The 19389-nt window shown below is 35.0% G+C and overlaps 1 protein-coding gene and 1 long non-coding RNA gene across 3 annotated transcripts; both read left to right on the forward strand.

Moving 5' to 3' along the window:
• Positions 1-17: 17 nt before the first annotated feature.
• On the forward strand, positions 18-2762 carry LOC117341309. Of its 2 annotated transcripts, none has more exons than XR_004535608.1 (3): positions 18-269; positions 1237-1478; positions 1786-2762. It is a non-coding gene; the product is annotated as an uncharacterized LOC117341309 (long non-coding RNA). The 2 variants fall into 2 exon arrangements; XR_004535607.1 differs by having other exon boundaries at positions 1237-1392.
• Positions 2763-11159: 8397 nt separating this feature from the next.
• LOC117341507 lies at positions 11160-18673 on the forward strand. The gene is made up of 10 exons (XM_033903377.1): positions 11160-11462; positions 12554-12859; positions 13264-13599; positions 14364-14640; positions 15673-15743; positions 16703-16730; positions 16957-17027; positions 17314-17344; positions 17483-17550; positions 17912-18673. The coding sequence occupies exons 4-10, from the start codon at positions 14618-14620 to the stop codon at positions 17935-17937; spliced, it is 318 nt and encodes a 105-aa protein (XP_033759268.1). The 5' UTR covers positions 11160-11462; positions 12554-12859; positions 13264-13599; positions 14364-14617; the 3' UTR covers positions 17938-18673.
• The last annotated feature ends 716 nt before the right edge of the window (positions 18674-19389 follow it).

Genomic DNA, 19389 nt, shown 5'->3' on the forward strand with positions numbered 1-19389 from the left:
TGTCGTCTTTTTTCCGTCTTTGTCTTTGTTCTTTGTCTTCATATATTGTCTAGCGTGACGTCAGTGAAGTGTAAAAAACGTTTGTCCCGTGTTAGTGAGAGTGTGTGACGTTGAGAGAAGGTTTATGGCTATACATGTATATTGGATGGAGTTTGGTTGGGGCTTGTTTTATTTTTTCTAAGATTAGGAGGACAGATCAATGGATGGCGAGGAATACCACGAAAAACAAGGCCGTGATAATACCACGCAGGAGGCCGTACATCTTCAAGGTAAGGATCCCGAGAATTACACAAAATTGAAGACAGTGATACAAAATGATCACGTTAAAATAATAATAAAATAATGATAATACACAAAGCCAGTTACAATCCTGTTTTAGATACTAGATTTTGCATTGATATCCTTACTGTTCATAATCTCGAGTGAATTATTCTTCCCACGAGAAAATGAAACTATATTCAAAAGAAGTAGAATACAAGTAATACCGTTATGTGTACAAATATATCCAAATACATGTCAATTTTATGACCTTTACACTTCGATACTAGATGACATTGAGGTGTGTTTATGGCATGTATAGTCTGTGTCATTTAGGGGATAAACCATATCGATCTAAGTGCTCGTGAGAGCTTGTTAAAGAAGCATATTACAGAATGTTTAATTAATGCCAATATCTTCCGGGATTTTTTGTATTAAAAGCAAACTACCCTTATCGATTTTGTCAGTTAACATATAAGCTGTAATTTCCCCTATCGTAATATGATATTTAGAGCCTAGATATGACTGATGCATAATTATATTAATATAATTGTTTGTCAAAAATATGTCGAAATGGTAATTGGAAATTACGAAGACTATCTTAAAAGTAGACATTCGAGTAATTTTCTGTTTCACTAAAGCTTTTTTTTACGGTGCGAATATTTAATTACTCGAACAATAGCTTAATAAATATATACAGCTGTATAAAGCTTATTCGTAAGAAGGTTACTTTAGAAAACTAGCGTACGTCAGAATTGTTTGGCCAACTGTTTGATATACTCCAAAATGTCTTGAACAAACAATTAGTTGAAAACTGCTTCCTGATTGGCCATTACCTTGAATAAAAACAACTTCAACATAATCCGTAAACGCAATAACGTCATTAACAGATTGTGAAATATTGATTAAATATACATAAACAAAACTCTCAAAATCTATGAGTTAAAATATTACGGTTTAATTGCTTTCAATTTGCAGGGATTTCACCCAATCAAAAGTCTGTCATTTAGAGGTCAAGGAGCTACCTGAAGAACATGAAAAGACTCGTCTCATGAATTGAAGAGGACATCTTTCTCCACAGGGACTAGTCGGATCCACAACATCAGTTTTATAAGAGACACGAACCACTTTAAGGTGTGGATCCGGCCATTATCGCATTAATTCCAAGTTTACCAACTTAGGCAGCTACCTTAGTCCTACAAATAAAGGGTATTTGAACAGTTAGTATGAATATTATTACAAATGGTATATATACAAAATACATTATCGAAACATTGGTTAACAAACTATAACATTTTCCAGAAATGTCTGATTGAACAGTCTCCTGTTTGTCAACAATATAAACAATGACAGGTTTTCAGCTGTTTACTGTTTTAACATTATCTCAGGATATTTGATGAAGGATCATATTTACGTTAAGTCAACACTAAGTCAATAAGATGTGCACTTGGATGTCTAAGTTGAAATACTATCCTGAAATCACAATTTTCCAATATGTTAATATAATGTGGTTTTGTTTCCATTTAGATGACGTTGAATGAGGTCACGATGGAATAACCCCCAACCATTAATCAGAAGAATTTTACATTTAGAAACACCCTTATTGGTAGATTCTGATACGCGTCAAGTATCTACCAAAGGCACAGAACCATCATCAGTTTTAAGTGAAATGTTATTTCAATTTCTCTATATCAAACGATCTCTTACAATAACTGCCTCTGTGGTATAACATTGTAAAGGAAACGTATCCAAGATAATGAAGGGATATCAAGTGGATATTTAAGTTTGAAGCTCTGTGACACGATTTTATTCCTGATGATTTGACACAGCCTTACAATCCAAGATTGTTTTCTGAGGAATGGAGAGATGGAGTCATACATAATATCCACATATACAGCCTTACTATCAACCAATTAACACGGTGGATTTTTGCATTGTAACATTGGATTGCACAAAGACAGTTCATCAGTAACTATGGAAATCAACATGTTTTTAAAGGAGTCAGGTGCGAGATAAATGCATGTGTACTGATGCATTCCGTATTCAGTGTATTAAATGTGTAAACCGTATACTACTTGGTATGTTACTGGTAATGACTTGACTCTACACCAAAGAAGATGTAGAATACGCTCTGTATAAGGAAAAAGTCGAGCTGCCTACAGTAATCAAAGGGAGATAACCACAATTGATAACATGAACTGTTTTACAGATTCTTTTATAACACGTAATTTCATCAAGTAAAAAACATATTTATTAATGACTATATGCGTTTGAGAAAACAATTTAGGGAAAACAATAACACATATCTTACAATGAAAACAAGCATGATATAAGAACAACACAATGGATCTGAATCTGCTTTGTTTATATCATGCTATGTGGTATATACTATAATTGATACTTTTCACTTACAATATATAGTATAATTATCACTGTACTGGACTTTTGTGTATGAACGAGTTTCCATTAATGACCAATAAATCACAGTACGACCAGATGATGCTTTTGGGCATCCTAGCATTTATTATTAAAAAATGTAATCATTAAAAAAAAGTTAAAGTGAGTTGTTGTTTTCACAAACCGCGTAGGTATTTATTTCAGAATAACATGATACATTGCAACATGAAAAAGATGCATTTGCCTTGCATTGTATCCATTTCCCTGTTGCAAATCACGCGACCATGATAATTATCCGAAAATCAGATGGCAATTACAATAATGACAATAATAATCAGGTGACAATGATAATCAGATGACGATGATAATCAGATGACAATGATAATCAGATGAAAATGATTATCAGATGACAATGTTAATCACGTGGCAATGTTTATCAGGTGACAATGATACTACAGTAACAGTGATAATCTTTTGATAACGTAAATGAGGTTACTATGATATGCAGGTGACAATGGAAATAAGGTAAAAATGTTAATCAGATGACAATGTTAATCAGGTGACAATGATAATTAGTTGACAATGATAATCAGATGACAATGATAATCAGTTGACAATAACAATCAGGTGACAATAATGACCAGGTGAAAATAATAATAAGGTGACAATGATAGTACGAAGACATTTATAATTAGGTGAAATATTTATCAAAAGACATTAATATTCTGTTTAATATATTTTTCTAAAATAATTCATAATCAGATGAAAATATGAATCCTTAGACATTTTTTATCGGGTGAAAACGATAATCATGTGACGATGATAATCAAATGAGAATGATAGTCACCGATAATGGTAATTAGATAACAATAATATTATAACAATACAATTCAGGTGACAATGATTATAATAGGACAAAGATAAGTAAGTGGAAATTATAATCTGATGGCAATGGAAATTAGATGACTATGATAAACAGGCGACAAAGATAATGTTACATTTATAATCAGGTGTCAATGATAATCAGAATACAATCAGGCGGGAATGATAAACAAGTGATAGCGATAACCAGAAAACAATGATACTCAGGTGGCAATGGTGATCAAATGACAATTATTATCATGTGACAGAGATGACATGTGACACTGATGTTCAACAACAATGATAATGAGATAACAGCTATAATCAAGTGTCAATGATGACAATCAGACGAGCGTGATATTCAGGTGACAATGGTAATCATGTGGCAATGTTGATGAGGTGACAAGTATAACCAAGTGACAATCGGCGACAATTACAATGAAGGGACAATCGAAGTCAGATCATAATCAAATTTAAGCGAAAACGATAAAAATCTCATTTTTCCATTGTTATTTATTTTGTAATATGGACATTTTGTCAAAAATGTTGACAGTCATCGCACAACATACCTATACATCATTAATAAACCTTTATTATAGTATATGAGGCTGTGTACTTGAAGGTCAGTATTACGCTAACACACAAAGCAGTCCTTTAGTTAAACGGGAAAACAAACATTACTAGAAACACCTCCGATATTGACAGTCTGAACAATCTGGCCGTTTGTTTTTGGCCACTTACCAAAAATGTTTAAGATGTAATCAAATATAAATCATATTCAATTCATTATCAAAAAAGTAACTTGTCACGAAACGCAATCATGTTTTATTGACACTATTCAAGGCATATTTTACTGTTAATAAGCAATAGTGTTTATTGTAAGATATCCGGGAAGCTAACGCATTATTGCCAGTAACAGCCTATACAGAATGATAATAAATTGATAAAGCCTGTTTTTAATTCTAAATACAATAGATAAATGCCATTAATGCTAATTTCACGCGCACGCGCACTAAGTGAAATTCAAACATTAAATCGCTTGTTTTTTCATGCTCCTCTTCCTCATCATTCACATTCATCCTTATTATCATTGTCATCATGTCAATATCAATCAAAATAATAACAAACAATCATATCATCTTATGTCATGAGAAATCAAACATAATCACCAACAGTATGGCATCAAGGTAACAAAACGAAAATAGTTAAACAAATGATAATGAATAAATGCAATCCTAGTCACTAGCCAAGCAACCATACACACATTAAGTACAGAAGCCCGCTAACCAATGAATAACATTATCTGGTTTTATCAAGCCAATCGAATGATCAGAATTTACAAGACCGATCTACTTGATAACTATCTAGCACGCTTCACTCTGCTCTGATAATTTTTACAAAGCGTGATTGCTGGAAAGTCATACAAATCCAATACTGGCTGTTACACACGAAAGGTCATTCAGATAACTATTTACTAAAATGGTAATGCATCGGCTACTGACACATGTGCTAACTTTTCGTTGAGTATGAACTTCCTGGTTTATTTTATAGGTCGTACACATACATGACTCTATATATCGTCCACAACATGTTTCTCAGGGTCGTGTCGGTACTAAATGTGATACAATTAGTCCGAGGTAAGTGTACTAATCGTTCAATATGTCCCGAATTCAGTAATTATCGTTTACATATGGTGTTTTGTTTAACTAATTGATCGTTTCTAGCATTTTATACTAGACTTTAACAGTTATCTTCCCTTCATAATTAAAATGAACTTAGTGGCAAACAGGAAGTCACAGCTAGACAGCCAATGCCAGATACTAAATTTGAGACTTAAGTTGCAAATATGAACATATAACATATGACGTGATGTTATGTTGTGTTGCTTTTTCCTTGGTTTTATTCATCAGTGCTACAATTAAAAGAAAGATACAGCGTTAGTTTTATAACTGCACAACACTTAAGTCAGGACTGACGTTATTGTTACCGTGTATTGTAAACATTTCCCTACCCTCGGTAGTTAGCCCCAGTTTGTATTTATTGATATGTTGACGTAAGCATATATATTGTGGTAGCACGAGATGAGCCGGAAATTAAACTTGTATGTGATAATTACTACAGAAATAAAGCATTGTAATTATATAACATGTAAAGCTCTGTTAGCATCCATATGTTTTATTTGACGGTAGAAAACCCACTGCTACATGTATTTTTAATTACATGTAAGATATATATCCCGATAATTGTTTTACAATACAGTGATATATTTTGATATGTTTTACTATACGATAGAGATATCCCCCGTTATATGTCTATATGTTTTACTATCTGGTTGAGTTATCCTCGTTATATGTCTATATGTTTTATTATACCGTAAAGATATCTCCCGTTATATGTCAACATTTGGCTATTTTACCTTATAATAAAGCAAACCATATACAAACCGATAGTGTCATTTGTTTTTTTGTTTTCTGTAGCTGAATGGAGCAGGATCGCGTTACATAATATTTAATTCCATTTTTAGCATTCTTCATGTCCCGAATGTGGTATTAACGGGAAGCTTTTGTTCAAATTTTTCTGTAAGTTTACTTAGAATAATCTTGCTGTCAATATCAGGTTGATAAGAAAATAGATCGATAGTATGTTTTGGTTGTCCCTTGGCACAGTGGTAACACACCTTTCACTTGGGCGACCGGGGATTCGATTCCCCGTTCAGAAAGGTATGGGGTCACCTGCTCGACCACATTGATGTTTTTCCGGATACTCCGGTATCCTTCCTTAAAAAACCCCCCCCCGTCCTCGGGGAACACTGGTTTTAAATTTGTATAAAAGGTAAAATAAATAAAGTTCAATTATGTAGAGGGACTTATACTTTCAACCCTTTTTTTTTGGCGCCTTTTCAACCAATACCGTTGCCAATAGAACTCCCGTACATACCTGTCCCCGTTAAAAACCAGGACGCCCATGATGGACGATGGGGGTAAAACCCTTTGTTCCCGGTACCCAGTGGGCGGTCTTACGTCTTAAAAACATATCGGCCTCACCGGGGGGGAATTCAATCTTTAAAGACCGGGCCGTGCACGGGGTAATAAAGTGGGGGGGGTCAGGGAATGGGCAGGGAGAAGGGCATGTTTCCTTAATACAAAATTCTAATTTTTTTGTTCGTATTTTTGAATTTTATTTTCAAAAAAAAATAAAACTTGAAAAAAGTGTGAAAGAATGGGGCAAATACATTCCTGTTTTTTTGGGGATTACTGTTTAGGTGGGAATGGCCCTGGTTGTAAAAAGGTAGCTTAACACTTTATTTGTAATCAGATGGTACAGCCATTCTTCATCTCCCCCTTTTATTTCAATGGGACAAATCAATCCACAATTTAATTATTTAAGGAAAAACGCTTTTTAAACATAAACCCCTTAACCGAATATGATGTACAGCTTCAATTTAGGGGGTTTCCAATGTCCAAAGGATCACGACCATTCTACCATTCTATGTACAAATAATAAGATGGTAATACAGGGCCTTTATCACCCATCTTACATTTTATGTCAATTGTAACTTTTTCATTATACTGACTAGTTTTCAGATTGGTAAAACAACAAATTTAATCATTAACCCCGTACGTAAGTTAGCAAATTGTAAAACAGACAATTTTTATCATCTCTACTGTCAGAATTAGGGAATTTTAATACGAATTCTACCTTAACTGCATAAGTTATTCAATTGGGAACAAAAATCTCTAGTCAGTAAGTTTTGTAGATTGGTAAACGACAAATTCTTTCATCTACTGTACAGAAATTGTTAGATTGGTAATAAGACAATTCTATCATCTATACTGTACATAATTTATTTTTGGAATACCAAAAATTTATATCACACTGTACAGAAAATTTAGTCTGATTTTTTAAACACCATATACATGACCTAATTTGCGGGTTGGGTTACGCCCTTTTCTCCTTTTCCCAAAGATTTAAGGTAAACAACCACCTTTATTTATTTCTTAAGTAAATTTATTTTGAATCCACACCATTATTTTCATCTAACTCTTTCATTAAAATTTTAAAATTAGTTGGTAAAAAACAAACCCAACCTTTTCCTATCCCTTTCCTAAAATTCGACAAAGAGCGAGGTAAGCACTTTTCATTAACTGGCGAATTTAGGCAATTTTTTAAAATTTAAATTCTTCCTTTTATTGTGCAATAGGTTATTCAGGAAACAGACATTATATTAGTACAACAGTAATCGGTGGTATTTCCAATTTTTGGGTAATTTCGCTTTTTCGTCATCCCAATTTTCAAAATGTTTTAATTTTACAGAAAAATTTTGAATAGGGGGATAAACGTTTGTAGTCAACTCTTTTAGCTAAATATCCTGGGGTTTTAAAATTTTTGTGGTTTGTTTTAAAAATAAGATATAAATTCTTATGATGGCTGTTCAGGGGGGGTAAGGGACCCACACAAAAAACCCCCCTTGATACCATTTTTTTGTGAAATTTAATTTAAACGCCTCTAATCTTTTTATAAAATAAAATTGTTAAATTAGTTTTATATTCCAAAGGAAACAACAAATTTTGGTATAAGATTATATAAGAAAATTTTCTGTTTAGTTATTTGGGGGGGGGGGGGGGGGGGGGGGGGGGGGGGGGGGGGGGGGGGGGGGGGGGGGGGGGGGGGGGGGGGGGGGGGGGGGGGGGGGGGGGGGGGGGGGGGGGGGGGGGGGGGGGGGGGGGGGGGGGGGGGGGGGGTTTTTTTTTTTTTTTTTTTTTTTTTTTTTTTTTTTTTTTTTTTTTTTTTTTTTTTTTTTTTTTTTTTTTTTTTTTTTTTTTTTTTTTTTTTTTTTTTTTTTTTTTTTTTTTTTTTTTTTTTTTTTTTTTTTTTTTTTTTTTTTTTTTTTTTTTTTTCCCGCCCCCAAAAGACCCCCGGGGGGGCCTTTAGACCACCCCAGTTTTTGTGGGTTTTTTTTACCCTTTTTGATTGTTTTTTAAAATATTTGAAGTGGGGTAAAGGGGGAACCCAAAAATTTGGTTTTCCCAAAATTTCCCCCCCAAATTTTTTAAAAGGGGGGTTTTTTTTTTTTTTTTTTTTTCCCCCCCCCCGCCCCCTGGTAATCATTTTATAAAATACAAACTTAAAGTTCATTATGTTTATATATACAATTAGGTGAAACATACTTTAATTATTTTAGCAGTATAAAGATATATATAAATGATGTTATCTGTTCTAGTGCCACCAGTATTTCCTGAAATAGAGAACACATTTGCCGTAAACGGTCAGAACAGGACAGGAGGGACAGAGGATGGAAGTCTTACTTTGTCATGTAACGCACGTGGCGGAATCCCGGTGGCAAACGTGTCGTGTATAAAAAACAATGTCTATCTTGTTATGAATGACAGCACAGCTCATTACACAAAAGTGTTTACTCGAGCAGACGACGGAACAATGTACATATGTCAGTCTAGTTGTCAAGCCCTGACCAGTCCCCAGACTACCAGTGTGTTGGTATACCTAGATTGTGAGTATGGAGTGTTGTATAAATGTCAGTCTATTAGTCTAGCTCTTGCTAGTCCTCAAATATTCGGTGTGTATGTAAAGCTAGAATGGAAGTATAGTGTTATATACATATAAGTATATAAGTCCATCCCTGGCCAGTTCTTAGACTAAGGGCGTGTTGGTATACCTAGATTGTGAGCATAGGGTGTTGTATATATGTCAGTCTAGTTATCCAGCCCTGACCAGTCCTCAGACCACCAGTGTGTTGGTATACCTAGATTGTGAGTATAAAGTGTTGTATACATGTCAGTCTATTAGTCTAGCTCTTGCTAGTCCTCAAATATTCGGTGTGTATGTAAAGCTAGAATGGAAGTATAGTGTTATATACATATAAGTATATAAGTCCATCCCTGGCCAGTTCTTAGACTAAGGGCGTGTTGGTATACCTAGATTGTGAGCATAGGGTGTTGTATATATGTCAGTCTAGTAGTCCAGCCCTGACCAGTCCTCAGACCACCAGTGTGTTGGTATACCTAGATTGTGAGTATAGAGTGTTGTATACATGTCAGTCTAGTAGTCCAGCCTTGACCAGTCCCCAGACTACCAGTGTGTTGGTATACCTAGATTGTGAGTAGAGAGTGTTGTATACATGTCAGTCTAGTAGTCCAGCCCTGACCATTCCTCAGACCACCAGTGTGTTGGTATACCTAGATTGTGAGTATAGAGTGTTGTATACATGTCAGTCTAGTAGTCCAGCCTTGACCAGTCCCCAGACTACCAGTGTGTTGGTATGCCTAGATTGTGAGTATAGAGTGTTGTATACATGTCAGTCTAGTAGTCCAGCCCTGACCAGTCCTCAGACCACCAGTGTGTTGGTATACCTAGATTGTGAGTATAGAGTGTTGTATACATGTCAGTCTAGTAGTCCAGCCCTGACCAGTCCCCAGACTACCAGTGTGTTGGTATACCTAGATTGTGAGTATAGAGTGTTGTATACGTGTCAGTCTAGTAGTCCAGCCCTGACTAGTCCTCAGACCACCAGTGTGTTGGTATACCTAGATTGTGAGTATAGAGTGTTGTACACATGTCAGTCTAGTAGTCCAGCCCTGACCAGTCCCCAAACTGCAATATTGTTGGTATACCTAGATTGTGAGTATAGAGTGCTGTATACATGTCAGTCTAGTAGTCCAGCCCTGACCAGTCCTCAGACCACCAGTGCGTTGGTGTACCTAGATTGTGAGTATAGAGTGTTGTATACATGTCAGTCTAGTAGTCCAGCCCTGACCAGTCCCCAGACCACCAGTGTGTTGGTATACCTAGATTGTGAGTATAGAGTGTTGTATACATGTCAGTCTAGTAGTCCAGCCCTGACTAGTCATCAGACCACCAGTGTGCTGGTATACCTAGATTGCTAGTATAGGGTGTTGTATATACGTCAGTCTAGTAGTCCAGCTCTGACCAGTCGTTTGACTACCAGTGTGTTGGTATTCATAGATTGTGAGTAGAAAGTGTTGTATATATGTCAGTCTAGTTATCCAGCCCTGACCAGTCCTCAGACCACCAGTGTGTTGGTATACCTAGATTGTAAGTATAGAGTGTTGTATACATATCAGTCTGGAAGTCCAGCCCTGACCAGTCCTCAGACCGTCGGTGTGTTGGTATACCTAGATTGTAAGTATAGAGTGTTGTATATACGTCAGTCTAGTAGTCCAGCACTGACCAGTCCCCAGACTACCAGTGTATTTGTAAGCCTATAATGTGAGTAAAAAGTGTTGTATGCATGTCAGTCTTGTAGTCCAGCCCAGACCATCAGTGTGCTGTGTTGGTTTACACGGATTGTGGACATACAATGTTGCATAATATACCAAGAAAGTGTCGATATGCATAGAACATCTATCTGGCATGCTAAAAGGTCATAGACAAATATAATAAATGCAAAAGAAAGTATATATAAATAACAAAATTTAATAAATTCATCGAGTCGATGAGTATTGCGTATAAATGTTTAAGTAGCTCAAACCTTTTTTTCCTTCATTACACATTTTGGAAATATGAGTTGCACTATGTGTTTACAGCTAGTCGAATATATATATTTCAATCTCGACCACTTCATGTAACTAAAGTTCAGTTATTGCCTTCTATGTCCACAGTAAAACCGGGAGAGCCGGAAATCCCTGAACAGGTTTCCCAGATAGAAAACAAGAACCTACAGGTAGTTTGTATTTCAACTGGAAGTAGACCACCCGCCAACATACAGTGGAATATTGGGCGTAAATGGCTATCCACCAATTCTACCGATGTCATGGAACTTGACAGCTCAACAGAAACGTATACTGTGACGTCGATATTATCCCTCCTTGTAACACGTCACAACAATGGGGAGTCTGTGTACTGAAGAGCCAGTAACCGGGCCTTGCCTGCGGGGATCGAGTCAGTTACCCGCACTTTAACAGTATTGTGTAAGTATCCCTAACACGGTATTACGTCAGGACAATGATAAGAGTCAGTAGCCGGCCGTTGCTGGCGGGACTGAGTCAGTATGTATCACACATACAGTTACTAGTCAAGATAGTGGGGGGTGGGTTGTATGAATAGTTGTGTCTCTCTATATATGTATATGTGTTGCTGTGTGTTTATCTTCAAGCTCCTCCTTTTGTAAAAACCAACTCAACAGTAATCAAGGAACAGTTAGGGAGCAACGCCACTATTGAGGTAGATTTTTACAGTAGACCAACAGTATTGTGTAAGTATCTCTAGCACAGTCACACGTCAGGACAATGCAGAGTCTGTGTACTTTAGAATAAGTTGTCGGGCTTTGTCTAGAGGAGTTGAGTCAATATGTATCCCTAACACACTTACATGTCAGTATAGTGGGCAGTCTGTGTATTGTGGAGTCAGTAGCCGGGCCTTGTCTGGAGGGTAACCCTAACACAATCACATGTCAGTATAGTGGGGAGTCGGTGTATTGTCGAGTCAGTAATAGGGTCATCCTAGGGGGATTGAGGCAGTGGGCCGGGCTGTAAAAGTATTGAGTAAGTATCCGTCATACATCACATATCATTATTTCGGGGAGTCTGTGCGCTATAGGGTCAGCACCCGGGTCTTGTCTGGAGAGATGAAGTCAGTGTGTAGTGTTACTATCCTTAATACAGTTATAATTGTGCTTTATAGTCAGCTAAAGTTGCTCTTACTGCTTCAGGTATTTTGTGTTTTTAACTTGCTTTGTTACTATGTATATATTTTAACAACATGTGAGAACTTGGATAAAAATAGTGTCCTCATACATACTTTAGTATGTATCTAACGGGAAGGTCTTTTCTGATGCAAAGGTCCTTTATCCGATATAGTCAACAAACCGTTTTTATTGTATTAAACAGAATCATAGACGCACAATTGGAGAATATTAATAGAACGTAAAGGCAGATAGTTTCATAATTTTAATTACATGATTCAAAATTAAATAATAGCATATTTTAATCTGTGCACTCTTGATATAAACGACTCAACAAAATCTTGATATAAACGACTCAACACAATTTTTCATCAACAGACCGCGCTGACATCAACGTTAGCGGTAAAAACACAACATACACGTCATCCGAGAGACTACTGACTTGCGCACCTGATGGTAATCCAAACATCTACAAATTCGGTAGATGGAAACACACAGCGGAGGACGGTTCAGAGATACGTCAGTTGACCGGAAGTTCAAATTCCACACACTCGGTCCTGACCCTGCCCGACCCCGGCGTACCACGACGATATGAGGATACCGGTTACTACATATGCATAGCCACTAACAATGTCCCAGACTCGTCCTCCTCCATGTCCGGCTCTGTCTTCTTCGTCGTTGAAGGTAAAACTTGAGGGTAACCAGGTTTTGTTCTTCGACTCCATTACCAACCAATTGTCTATAGAGATGTAAATGATAGAAAAGACAGTAACCCTAATGTCCTTTTAATGTCCTTTCTTATTGTATTTCCCCAAGAGTCAAGATGATATAACATGCAGTTACTAAGCTCAATATTACTACAATTACGTCACGTCAGCAATTTTACTATAATCTTTGAATAATATTTGAGTATCTCGTTATATTGTATGGGTTTTTAATTAATGATATTAATAAATATGAATAAATAACTATTTGTTCATGGCAGGTATGGTGTTGTATCATGCCGAGAATCATGCATCAACATAGTTGTATGAATAGTTGTGTCTCTCTATATATGTATATGTGTTGCTGTGTGTTTTATCTTCAAGCTCCTCCTTTGGTAATAACCAACTCAACAGTGATCAAGGAACAGTTAGGGAACAACGCCACTATTGAGGTAGAGTTTTACAGTAGACCAACAGTACATCCTAATGACATCAGGTGGACCAGAAATCCTAACGGATTACCTCCCCCTGTTAGAGATCCAACGTCTATAGTAGACAGGTCACTCTTGGTGGCTTTCCCTGGCGTAGACGTTCACGTCAAAGGCTATGTGACTATACTGAGAATAAGTATACTAACATAACTGGACTTTGGTGACTACACTGTGACAATAAAAAACAGCATTGGGGTGACAAACCACACAGTGAAACTATTTAAAGCAGGTGAGTAGTGTGTGAATATATTTAGGCATACATGAATCAGTTATGAGTTAGGTTTAGAACAACAATATGTCACCTTTATCAAAAGTCCAAATTCTAATGACAATAGCTGTTTATTCATGATTGATGAAAGGGTCATCGCTTGTGTTCAAAAATCATTTGCGTTACTTGAAAAAAAGAAATCATAGACGTAACAAATTTAAACGGAAAAACAAAAATGTTTTAACAAAGGCCAAGACGAATACTAGGTGCACGTGATGTTTTACAGTGAAAAAAAAGTGAGTCTGGTGTGAGGGCATGGAAATAAATCCCAAAATATTGATATTGAAATATTACGAACCTAAATCATGATTGAATGTCATTTTTAATCAAAACGTCGTCAAATTTTCAATTGTCAACTGCTATGTATAATTCAAGCACTTATTCAACTTTCTTCCGACCTCTTACACGTTTGTCACTAATAGTCACTGTATCATTATATCGACGACTCTATTTCTGTATGATACGCGAGTACAATATTCAAATCATGATCGAAGAAGTGGCCATTAAATCGTCTATTCCTAAAAAAACGTTAGATAGTTGGTGCAATTCTTCATTATATTATCAGTAAATGCATGCGGAGTCGTCGAATTGAGTTGTGGTCGATTTTTGGATAATAACAATGAACCAATTAAAGCAACAGTCTTTGTTGAAAAATAAATTTAACTACTTGTAGCAAAGATAATTTACAGCAATAAATCACTATATTGTCCCTTTCCATGTTACAGGGCCTCCACCACCACCTCTCTACTATTACAGAAACAAACATCACGGCGAAATGGATTCCAGCTTCAGATGATTATCAGACACAGACCTTTGGGATTGGCTATAGATCTGACGTTACCCATGACTACACTGACTCTGACGTCATTCCAGACACACGGAAATCATTTGTATCGTACACCATAGATGGATTGACAGCGTCCTCCATATACTTTATCCGAATTTACGCGAAAAATGATATCGGATTGAGTAATCATAAATGTATCAACATTTCCACAAACGGTAAATAGAACAAAATAATTTACGTTTAAGAACGCAATATATTATCTAACGCGTAATTTATAAGAGATTAATAGGCATTGTTAATCGTGAAATTTGTAAATCAAATTGATATATTAGTAGTGTGAGGATGCTTGTTTCAGTATCAAGCATACATCTTAACGAATATGAGAGAGGTGGTGGTATAATGAAGTGGTCTGAAATTGTTAGATTTGATTAAAAGTATCATAAAACAAATACACAGACGGGCATTCTTCGTTTCTTGATTGAAAAAGGTTTTCAACCTCTTCATCTGTTGTTCTCTTGAAGCGTTTTATTTGCGGTTCTTCAACTTTGGGCTTCATGATTGGTTGTTGTTATATTTTATGTGGCATTACCGGTGTTTCCGGTCTTGGTAGCTCCTCAATCGCTGCTTCTGTGAGGTCTGGGACATTTGTAATATTCGCTAGGGTACTCGCAGTCGCTTCAGCATAGGCTTCGATATCTTTAGAATTCATGTTTAACAACAATTCCGCATCACTTAACGTAAGTTCATTGTCATTAGGCAAATCAATTGAGAAATTGCCGACTGAATGCATAATTTCAGTTTCAAGCTCCGACTCTGAGTCACTATTAATCTCCATGTTTCAGCTTTGTTTAGCAGACGACAATTTTCTGTTATGAGAAACTGATTACTGAATTATTCCCAAATATTTATTTGCAGTCTAAAATAACAACAAATCACTCTAGAATTTTTTTAATTAAAAAATAAAAAAATCGTTTTATTTTTAAATTGATAAACCATCCTGTTGTCAAATTCTCAAAGCCGAGGTGAAGTCACCAGGACGTTGATATGACGGCCATCTTGTTTGTTTACACAATCAGCTGTGTATTGTATTAGTACGCGAATACTGGGCTGCATTTATACGGTGATCAATACCATCTGGTTTAACACAGGAGTAATGGGAGACTGTCACACAGAATTAAATATAAATTGTTAAAATTCGATTGCTTCGCGAAGTATCTATCTAAAATTATCAAAATCATTCTATTCAGCTGGTGTAATAGTAAAACCCATGGTTCACATCAGAGGCAAGAAATGACACAGAGAGCCGTTCAGAGAGACAGTGAGTACATCACATAATACCTTGATGGGCAATCATTGACACATTTTGAAACTTATCGTTTTTAGTGTATTGATACTCATTCCAGCTTTTATAGAAACTTTTGAGCAATATATATAAATGATATGTAAACATGTATCTTTCTTATAACATTTACATTACATGATATCAGAGGTGAAGTTTGAACAGACATTATCGGCCAAATGATAATTTGGTTTATTCGCGATGGTATTCAAAATGATGCATAGTTGAGCAACACACAATTCTAATATCGGGATTGTCTCAAAAAAATCTCATTCTGAATATGCAGGTATAAATTTAAGGTTTAGCATGGTGTGATCTGATTATGAATAGATCCCTTATTATTACATTTTACAATATAGTAATGTATTAAAGAATACTTAACTTTGTTTGTTTACAATTGATTTCCGTCTCGTATATTATTAATTAACTCAGTATGGCACGAAAACAAGTGTCTCACGTTATATATCACAAACACAATGGAATACATTATCAAACAGCTGTATGGTAAAGTTTATTTTGTTCTATCTTTTTATCTCTTGTATAAAAAAAATCTAATTTCGAAAGGTGCTAATAACGCCTGTGTCATACGTCAATCCTTTGAGATTACAAATTGTAGTTGTAGGCAGTACTTGTGCATTTTAGTTCCTGACGTTTGTCGTAACTTTTAGAAGTCACATTGCACATACATGCTCCTTTGAAGTTTAATTCTAACATTCATATATTTCCTTCAATAATGGGACTATTCCACCTGTCACATAGAAAGGCTTAATTGCTGTTATGTTCAATTTAATCACTCTTTCCGCCCAGTTGTATCTAACTCTGATTTTTTATTGTAATGCACTGATGCCTTTTGCCGGGACAACATTTTAATGTCTACTGAAGACCAACATATTTATCACAAGGAAAGGGTTTTCCAATTTTTCATTTTTACCTTTCAGACAGAGAGCCTGACTCTGTGGAGGAAAGGTATTGATATATATGCTTGAATTGCACTTTGATTCCATTTTTACTTAATCTGAAGAAAATAAAGATACGATTATTTCATCTGTGTGATCAAGTTGTATGAAATTGTTACGACAGGTTGCTTGATGTTGGCTTTCGAACTGATGATTTCGAAAGAAAACAACATATAATCTTGTAAAACTATCTGAGCTGAATTATTCTTTAACATTTTATTTTACAATTTTCAAAGCAAAACCCATTACCAAGAGCTTGATCCAAGTGAAATTCAACACCATTCTCCTTATGCGAGTCTCTCTGAAGGCAAGTTTTACCTTTTAAACTTACTGTGATTTAGCAGACAGATATCGAGGTTTTGGCACTTTTTCTAGAATTAGGTTGATGGATTACACTCGGTGATTAATTTGCCCCTTTAGTCAATATGTTACCTAGTAAGTTATATGTGTAAATGTCTCTACTTGGGATTATACCTGAAATTCTTACGCTGTTGTTAATTTGTATTTTGATAAGGTTTTTTCTCAGTTATATGGACATTGCATTTTAAACAAATGCAAACTTAAATGTACAATCGTTTTCTTTATTTTTGTAGGTGACATTGATGCTAGTTTGGGACATGAAAGGTGATGACAAATTAATTTCAATTTAAGTTTATATGATTTCCTTACATAACGTTTTCTTTCTGTATATGCATAAAGATGTTTAAGTGGCAACATCATGAGAAGTGACTTAAAATAACGGTTTAGAAATTTTGTTCACAGGGACAACTACGAAACTCTCCAGGAAAGTTCTTCCAAACAAGTCTACGACGAACTAAAGATAGATGATGGTATATAATTAAGCAGTTAATATTTAATGGATCATCAACGTATTAAGGTATTCTATTACCAAACTTTTATTCGTTAGTTATTTAATATCCATTTAATGTACCCTGGACAAGTAGTACTTATTGATAAAACTCTGGTAGATTGAAAGAACAAATAGATTTCCGTGAAATTGTAATGACTTTATTACAAACAAAACTGTAAATACACGCTTATTCAATTTAGCTACGAAAAATAACTTGCTGTCTGCAAAACAGTTTTAAAGGAAATGATAATTAATTGGAAATGTTTAACTTAAATCATTACAAATGATACGAATATAGACACAGATTATGTCTTATACATATCTTTAATTTTTCAATTTAGGTTCAAAGCAGTATGCGAATACTTGACCGAATATACGCGATGAGATCAACCAAAAGCAGCTCAGGATGAAGACACACAAATTGTGCAGAACTATCCATTTAACTCAAAAGCACCGACGGACATTATAAATATGTAGACATATTATAATGCAATAGATGAACCAGAAAAAAATGAAATCACAATAGTTACTTACTCCATTTATTGATTTATTGATTATACTCGTACTGATATTATAAAACTGACAATGGTAAGATGAAAAAACATCCAAATGTACTGTGAGGTGTCATAGTGGCCATCAATTCTGAAAAAAAAAAAATCAAAATATTTCTTATGTATCACATTTAAGAATGCATTTATATGATATGTCACTGATATTGAACTTTTATAAAAGGTTTGAGATTTGTATCGGAAGTCTTACATATAGCTCACATGGTGCTCAAATATAGGAATTATTTGAAAGCATTGCGTATCTGATACAAAAAGATATCTTAAGATATTAGGGTATTTCATAGCAATCACACTATTGATATACTTTGTCTATGTTGATACACTAGATAATTTTGTCGAAAAACAAATGGAATGAAAAACCAGTCGATTACTTCTATTTTTTTTTCAAAAAAAAAAAAAAAAAAAAAATTCAATTAAAAAATATCTGTGATAAGATCATGAATAGCTGTGTAGACATTTTTATATGCAAAACAAACATACTTGAGTACATTGTGTTCAATAGATTATCTGAATTAAATACATGCTATAATTTGACTAAAGTAGTTTGTCTTATCACTTCCTTTATATTAAACATTGCAGTAACAATAACGTATTCTTGATATAATGAAGTGTCCACAAATATTCTTTATAAACGAAGTTGTCTGTATGTATGAAACTGATAACTGTATTTCATATATTATGAACGGTGCTTACATGGATAATATCATTCTAATGTTGGCTGCATATTTCAGAATTGTCACAATGGCTGATTTCAAATCATAGTTCAATGTTTTATTTAACACAAAACACGGGTATCTATAACACCAACATCAGCACTTGTACCTGAAACATCAAACCAAAGCACCAATAACATAAAACTAAAGCACCTATAACATCAAACTAAGGTAACAATAACATGAAATTAAGGTAACAATAACATCAAACTAAGCTTACAATAACATGAAATTAAGGTGACAATAACATCAAACTAAGGTACCAATAACATCAAACTAAGGTACCTATAACATCAAACTAAGGTACCAATAACATCAAACTAAGGTAACAATAACATGAAACTAAGGTACCAATAACATCAAACTAAGGTACCAATAACATCAAACTAAGCTAACAATAACATGAAATTAAGGTAACAATAACATCAAACTAAGTGACCAACAACATCAAACTAAGGTAACAATAACATCAAACTAAGGTAACAATAACATCAAACTAAGGTACCAATAACATCAAACTAAGGTAAAAATAACATC

The sequence above is a fragment of the Pecten maximus genome, chromosome 13, assembly GCF_902652985.1.
Source record: "Pecten maximus chromosome 13, xPecMax1.1, whole genome shotgun sequence".
Classification (NCBI taxonomy): domain Eukaryota; kingdom Metazoa; phylum Mollusca; class Bivalvia; order Pectinida; family Pectinidae; genus Pecten; species Pecten maximus.

What these genes read in the sequence shown, in the direction of transcription:
- LOC117341507 (XM_033903377.1), top strand. Translation starts at nt 14,618, where the DNA reads ATGTATCAACATTTCCACAAACG. An exon ending in TTATGCGAGTCTCTCTGAAG is followed by an intron (nt 17,028 to 17,313) that starts GCAAGTTTTACC and finishes TTATTTTTGTAG; the next exon opens with GTGACATTGATGCTAGTTTG. An exon ending in GCTAGTTTGGGACATGAAAG is followed by an intron (nt 17,345 to 17,482) that starts GTGATGACAAAT and finishes TTTTGTTCACAG; the next exon opens with GGACAACTACGAAACTCTCC.